Source organism: Eriocheir sinensis, unplaced genomic scaffold, assembly GCF_024679095.1.
Source record: "Eriocheir sinensis breed Jianghai 21 unplaced genomic scaffold, ASM2467909v1 Scaffold5, whole genome shotgun sequence".
Classification (NCBI taxonomy): domain Eukaryota; kingdom Metazoa; phylum Arthropoda; class Malacostraca; order Decapoda; family Varunidae; genus Eriocheir; species Eriocheir sinensis.
The window spans coordinates 77,107-85,000 of record NW_026111831.1 but is presented as its reverse complement, the minus strand read 5'-3'; the positions used below and the strand labels follow the sequence as shown (position 1 = coordinate 85,000).

Below are 7,894 nucleotides of genomic sequence, written 5' to 3'. Positions count from 1 at the left end.
GGCCTCACTTGGATTATGCAGTGCAGTGTTGGCTGCCTATTACAGGGAGGTTAGGTTAGGGTAGGTTAGTCTCTAATTATATATGACTCTGGTTGGACCTCAGCTAGAGTATGCAGTGCAGTTTTGATTCCCTTATTACTGGAAGGATATTAATTCCCTCGAGGCAATACAGAATAGAATGACTAAAATGATCCAAGGACTTAGGAACTTACCGTACAGAGAAAGACTAAAATAATTAACCTACATTCTTTGAAAATACGTAGACTGCGAGTTGACATAATCGAGTTTTTTTAAAAGGAATAAGAGGCGATTTAGATGAAGTCTATCTAACACATATGACGTTCAGCACTTGGTCAGCACCCACGCAGCACTCGTCCCTGTTTGAACTTTGTATTTACCTTAGCATCACTTATATATCTACCTAGCACTTTCACTGTTTTCAGCACCTCTCTAACTCATCACTCCTATACCCAGCACTCCTGCAGTCACCACACGTCTTAGACTCAGCACCACTATACTCATCACACTATCTTATACCCAGCACCTTCACCCTGTCGTCAGCACTCTTAGACTCGGCACCTTTTTTTATTTATTTATTTATTTATTTATTTTTTTTTTTTTACGTCTTGGCCTATTACGCCGGTAGGCTTCTTCCCGGTGGATCCTGGATTCCTGATGGTCGGTCCAAGGCTTCTTCCCGGTGGGGCCTGATGGTCGGCCCAGCCCGTTCTGGCGCAGGCGAGTGTTTATAGTGGCGCCATCATGCATTGGCACATGCTGCCCTCCCGGAGCTCATCTTCAATCCTAGAATCTAGAGTCCGGGTTGATAGATGGTCTTCTGGACAGCATGTGGGTAGTTTTAAGCCACTCGGCGGCGGCTGAAAAATCCCAGCTTGGTGGCACCGGTCGGGGATTGAACTCGCGTCTTCCTGAACGTCTCCCCCTGTTTTAGCACTCCCTGTTTTACACTCAGCACTTTCACCCTGTAATCAAAACACACGTAGACTCAGCACCTAATCAGCATTTCCTGACTTACACCCACCACTTTAACCCTTTAGTCTGTACCGTAGAGTCAGCACCTAATCAGCTCTCCTTCCACAGGTGGGCCCCGCTGGTGCTGCTGCTGCTGGCGGTGCTCGCGGCCAATACGTCAGCGCGACCACAAGGTGAACGGAGACGCCCAATATTGGGGCGGAACAGACAAAACCTGCTGTCCCGCCGCACCTCAGCCACGGCCTCCTCGACCACCGAAGCACCGCAGGAGGAAGACCAGCCAAGCGACTCCCCCTCTGCCCCCTCCCCGCCACCTGGGTCGCTCCGCCGCCGCCGCCCGTCGTTCCGCCCGGCAATCAAGTTCGGAGGTCGAGGTGATAACTCCCAGAAACCCAAGACCGAGCCAGAACCGGAAGTCATCAGCGAACCGAAACCCGAAGAGCCTGCAAGTGAGCCTGAAGTCATCGCCGAGCCCGAGCCACAGGCCGAAGAGGATGCCGAGGCCAAGGTCATCGCCAAAGGGAAGGACGCCGAAATCATCACGAAGCCGAGACCCGGAGAGGAGTTCGTCGCCTTCCAGACCAGTGACCTCGACGTGGCCAGCCCCCAGGTGACCCCAGATGACCTCCCCTCCCCCCCGGCCGACTCAGTCTTCACCGCCCATGAAGGAGAGGTCATCGTCGTCCCCGTGGGCCCCGAGGATGCTGCAGGACCCCAGGGGGATATCTCAGACCTCCAGGACACCCCCGTTGAGGAGTTGCTTCACGAGGACAGCCCTGCAGCCTTTGAGGACCTCCCCTTGGAGGCAGCCCCCCGCGAGGACGCCCTTGATGACTCGCACCACCTCGACCTGACTCACCAAGAGGAACTGACTCACCAAGAGGAACTGGCTCACCATGAAGAGGCATTTGTAGATGACATGACTCACCTCGAGGAACTGGCCCACCACGAGGAACTAACTCACCATGATGAAGTGACTCACCAAGAGGATTTCATTCACCACGATGAGCTGATTCACCATGAAGAACTAACTCACGAAGAGGATCTGATTCACCAAGAGGATCTGACTCACCAAGAGGATCTGACTCACCAAGAGGATCTGACTCACCAAGAGGATCTGACTCACCGAGAGGATCTGACTCACCAAGAGGATTTGATTCACCAAGAGGATTTGATTCACCAAGAGGATTTGATTCACCAAGAGGATTTGATTCACCAAGAGGATCAGACTCATCATGAAGAAATGACTCACCATGAAGAAGAGGTTCTCCTTGAAGACCTGCCTCATCAGGAGGAATTGCTTCACCAAGACGAATTCGGTCATCATGAAGATATGACTCACCAAGAAGAATTGACTCACCAAGAAGAACTGGCTCACCAAGACGCCCTGACTCATCAAGGGGAGGAGGCCTTCCTAGAAGAGCTTCACCACGAGGAGCTTTCCCGCCAAGAGGAACTGAGTCATCACGAGGAAAGGACTCTTGGTCACCAAGAGGACGCAGCTCACTTCGATGACCTGACCCACGGGGAACTGGCTCACGAAGAGGAACTTACTCATCAAGAGGAACTCGCTCACGAGCAGACTCACCAAGAGGAGAGCGCCCATGACGTGACTCATCAAGAGGAGCTGGTTCATGCCGAGCTGACTCATGACTTGACTCACCATGATGAACTGGCTCACGGGCTGCCTCACCATAAGGACCCAAGTCTCCTGGAGCTCCTGCCGGACACACACGTGGAGGAGGAGGCGGTGGCGGAGGAGCGGTCCGCCGCCCACCCCCCCGAGACCGAGACGGAGATTCCCGAGGGCGTGACCATCCCCCCAGTGGTGTTCCCCGAGGAGGCGGCGAAGGAGGGGGGCGCGGCCACCCCGGCTGAGAACGTACTGGGGAAGGAGAGCGAGAAGAAGGAGGCCGGGGCTGAGGGGGAGGTGATCGGGGTGTCCGGGGCGGGGGGCCGGAGCCTGGCGGGGCAGGAGAAGGAGCTGCTTCCCTCAGAGACCGAGCTGAGGACGCGCAGCAAGATCGAGATCAAGGAGGTGAACGGCCAGATGTACGAGTACGAGTACATCTACTACTACGACGACGAGTACCCGCTCTACGACGACGACCTGGCCGTGGACGTCGACCCCGCCCCCGCCGCACACCAGGACCCGGCACAGGACCCGGACCAAGACCCAGCCCAGGACCTTACTCATGACCCAGCCCAGGACCCGGACCAGGAGGTACCCGAGGACGGACTCCAGACCGAGCAGCCCCTTGAGACCCTGACCACCACCACCACCACCACCACCACGACGACCCCCGCTCCCACGACCACGCCGCCGCCGACCACCACCCTGCCGAGTCGTGGGTCCAGTCGGTCCCGCGGCAGCAGCAGGTCCCGGGGCGGCAGCAGGTTCCAGACCACGCAGGAGGTGCAGGAGGAAGCGGAGGTGGTAGAGGAGGTGCAGAGCTTCGGCAGCAGGGGCAGGAGCAGGAGCAGGGAGCGTGGCGGCAGCAGCAGACTAGAGGCGCTTCCGGAGGAGAACACCATCGACGCCCCAGCCCGCGGCCGCTCCTTTGAGACTTCCCGCACGACCAGCCGCGGCCGCGGCCGCAACACCGTCCGTGAGTCGTCCCGTGCCGCTGCCGCCGCCGCCGCCGATGCCGCCGTGGCCGTGGAGGAGGACAAGCTGCCACCCAGCACCAGGTTCCCGCCGCGCACCACCCCCACCACCACCACCGCCGCGCCGCCGCCCCTGGACGACACGCTGCTGGAGGAGCTGACGGACGACCACCGCGAGCCGCTCTTCGAGGAGTCGTCCCGCCTGGGCCTGGACGACCACCACGACACGCCGCTGGTGCCGGGGCTCACCGGAGACCACCGCGAGCCCCGGGTGCTGGGCGAGGGCGAGGCGCCCCACACGGAGGCCCCCACCACCATGATGCCGCCCGCCGTGTCCGCCGTGTCCCTCTACGCCTTCTCCGCCGCCGCCGAGGCCGAGGACGCCGAAGTCACCACCACCACCACCACCACGCCCGACGTGTATGACTACGACACCGCGGCGCCGCCCGCCGACTACTACTCCTACGACTACTACGGCGAGGGCACGGAGGTCCCCACGACCCCCGAGCCCCAGGCAGAGCCCGAGCCCGAGCCCGAGCCTGAGCCCACCACAGAGGAGCCCACAACCACCACCACCACCACCACCACAACCACCACGACCACCACCACCACCACCACGCCGGAGCCCACCACCACCACGGCCGCCTCGGGTCGGGACAAGTTCGGCTTCAGGCCCCGCGGGTCGTCCCGTCTCCGTCCAGGGGCAGCCTCTCGCTTCACACCCTCCACCACCGAGGCCACCACCACCACCGCCGCCGCCGCCCCCTCCCTCGGGAACAGGAACCGCTTCGGAACCTCTCGCTTCGGCTCCTCCCGCTTCAGGCCCGGCAGAGGCAAGACCCAGGAGGCGACGGAGGCCCCGGCGGAGGAGGAGGAGGAGGTAGAGGCCAGCCCCGCTCCCGCCCCGGCCTCGCGCGGCCCCGGTGGAGTCTCGCGCTTCAACAAGCCGCGCCTCGGCGGCTCCCTCAGCTTCAGGCGGAGCGGCAGCCGGCCCGGTGCCACCACCCCTGAGGACGCCGACCCCGCCCCAGCACCCTCCCCGACCCCCTCGCTGTCCCCGTCACCCTCCCCGACCCCGTCCGCCGCCCCGGCCTCGCCTCTCTCCCTCTCGTCCCGCCGCTCCCGCCCCCGCCCCGGCGGCCTCTTCTCCCGCCCCGGCCAGCGGCAGCGGGTGCGTGGCGGCGGAGCACAGGCCGCCGAGGAGGCCCCTGAGGCGGCCCCTGCGGAGGACCCCGAGGACCCGGAGGCTGACCCCACCCTCGCCGAGGAACCCGAGGCACCCCAGCCCACTGACCAGGCAGACCCCGCCCCCGCCCCCGCCCCCACCCCCGCCCGCGACGCTCCCACCCGCGCGGGTGGTCGCCGCCCCCTCAACAGGCACCGCTTTGGCGTGCGCGGCTCCCGGCCCGCCCAAAGCACTCCTGAGGCCCCCGAGGCCAGCGAGGCCCCCGCCGACCCCGCCCCCGCCGACTCCACCCCCGCCGCCGCCGCCGCGCCCACCACTGCCAACAGACGCACCTCCCTGCAGAGCCGCGCCAGGCCCTCACTGAACAGGTTCCGGGGCCGCGGGCCACAGCGGGGCCGCGGCACCGAAGCCACGCCGGCGGCGGAGGTCGCGGCCGAGGCAACCTTCGGCGAGGAGGAGCAGCTGCTGGAGGCCGAGGTGGCCCCAACGGGCGAAGCGCCTCTCGAGGACGGGGTCGAGCTGCAGCCGGCGGAGGAGGAGCAGCCCGCCGAGGAGGCCCCGGGCGGGGCGGGACCGGGGCGTCGCGGCGGCGGCGGAGGCGGCGGCGGCTTCCTGAGCAGGTTCCGGGGCCGTCAGACCAAGCGCCCCGACAAGCCCGCCGCCGCCAAGAAACCCCAGCAGGCCACCGCAGCGCCAGCCAGCCAGCGGCGCCCGGGCGGCATCTCGTCGCTCTTCAACCGCCGCCGCCGCCCCGGCAAGGAGGAGCCCACCCCCGCCCCGGAGGAGGAGCCCCAGGACCCCGCCGCCGCCGCTCCAGGTACACCACGCCCGACCGCTGATCACCGACCACTGACCACCGCCGACCACTAGAGTAACCACCGCCGACCAGACCACCGACCACCGCCGACCTCCACCACCACCGACACACGCCGCCACGTCGACGACTACAACTGACTACCACGCCGACCACCACCACCACGACCACGACTACCGCCACTATCTTTACAACTGCCACAACCACCACCACAACACAACAACAACAACTACTGCTACTACTACTACTACTACTACTACTACTACTACTACTACTACTGCTACTACTTATACTACTATGTACTTCTTATACTACTACTACTTATACTACTACCACTACTACCACTATTACTACCAACACCACTACTACCACTACCTAACGCATTCCACACTCATTGCCTTCCCCAACTCATCCATTCCTTATTCTACCTCTTCATTCAATCTCTCTCCCCTCCCCAGCCGCGTGCCACCCTCCCTTCCTCTCCCCCTTCATTCCTCTCTCCTCCACCCCCTTCTCCTCCTCCTACTACTATTACTACCACTACTACTACTACAACCACCACCACCACCACCACACAAGGACAACTTTCTAACAATAACAGAATAAAAAAATGACAAAATTAATACTGTGAGAAAATACTTGAGTGCTCCCTTGAGAGGACAGAATCTAATCCTTCTTTCCTTCCCTTCAGAGGAGTTCCTTGGCCTGGAGGAGGAGGTGGCCTTGGCAGGGGAGGAGGCACCCGCGGAGGGCCTAGAGGAAGCCGCCCCCACCCTGGAGGAACCCGCGGAAGAGGAGGCGGTGGAGGAGGACCCGCAGAAGAAGAAAGGGATGAGGAACCGATTCTTCCTCAACAGACGAAGGAATAGGAGTTAGGATGTTAGGGTGACTCTCTCTCTCTCTCTCTCTCTCTCTCTCTCTCTTCTTTTCTCTCTTCTCTTCCTCTTCTCTTCTTCTCCTCCCTCCTCTTCTTCTTCTTCTTCCTCCTTCTTCTGTGTCTACACCACTCTCTCTACCTCGCTCTCCTCTCTTCCTTCTCCTCCACTTCTTCCTCCTCCTCCTCCTCCTTTCTCCTTATTTCTCTCCTTTCCTCCCTTTCCTCCTTCTCTCTCCCTCTTTTCTTCTGATAAATATGTAGATAATTGAGTGTGTGTGTGTGTGTGTGTGTGTGTGTGTGTGTGTGTGTGTGTTTCCTAGCTGTTATAAAGCCAACGTGTGTGTGTGTGTGTGTGTGTGTACGTGGACTGATAAGACCTACATACATTCACATACGTACACACACACAGACACACACACACACACACACACACACACAGATGAACGCATCGTGTGCGTGTGTGTGTACGTAGATTTATAGATACATAGCTACGTACATGAACTCTAGTGTGTGTGTGAATACCCGTGTGTACGTGTGTATGGAATAAGCCGTGTGTGTACATGATACCTTATATAAAACGTACATGAAGTAAACTTTCACACGCGTACATGAAATTTGTGTGTACGTGAAATACAAACATATACGTACATGAATTTATGCCTGTACGTAAATTAAACATACACAAGCGTACATGATTTTTCTGTGTGTACTTAAGATATACATACACAAGCGTACATGATTTTTTGTGTGCGTCAAATTCATACACATGCGTACATGAATTTATGCCTGTACGTAAATTAAACATACACAGACATACATGAATTTTTGTGTGTACGTAAAATTGAACATACACAAACGTACATGATTTTTCTGTGTGTACGTAAATTAAACATGCACATACGTACATGATTTTTTTGTGTGTACATCAAATTTATACACACACGTACATGACTTTTTTGTGTATGTACGTCAAATTAAACGTACATGGATTGTGTGTGTACGGATTTTTTTTTTTTTTTGTAATGTAAGAAAAAGTTGTAAGAATTTTTTTGTTGTGTCAATTTTATAAAAAAGAAAACGTGAAAGGAGAAAAAAATACGTTTGACTTTTTCTTTCCCTATTTTTTTTACTGTTTTTTTCCTTTTTGTATTATTTTTGTTCTTTTCTTTTTGTCATTTTTCTTTTACTCTATTTTCATTTCTATCTATCTATCTATCTATCTATCTATCTATATATATATATATATATATATATATATATATATATATATATATATATATATATATATATATATATATATATATATTTTTTATTTTATTTTTTTATTTCTTGATTTAGTCTTCACGACCGACAGCCACCTCATAACTGCCTGTGAGGTCGGCGAGCCATTTGCAAGCAGCGACCACAGCATAATCAG

General features: G+C 57.3%; 1 protein-coding gene across 6 annotated transcripts in view; it reads left to right on the top strand.

Moving 5' to 3' along the window:
- The window catches only part of LOC126992664 (mucin-1-like), a 99,243-nt gene extending 91,668 nt beyond the window's left edge, over positions 1-7,575 (top strand). For all 6 annotated transcript variants that reach the window (XM_050851471.1, XM_050851469.1, XM_050851472.1 and 3 more), the window contains 2 exons: positions 1,102-5,603; positions 6,292-7,575. In XM_050851471.1, coding sequence (XP_050707428.1) covers positions 1,102-5,603; positions 6,292-6,476 — 4,687 coding nt within the window. In that variant the 3' untranslated portion in view covers positions 6,477-7,575. The remainder of the gene's footprint in view (positions 1-1,101; positions 5,604-6,291) is intronic.
- Positions 7,576-7,894: the final 319 nt, after the last annotated feature.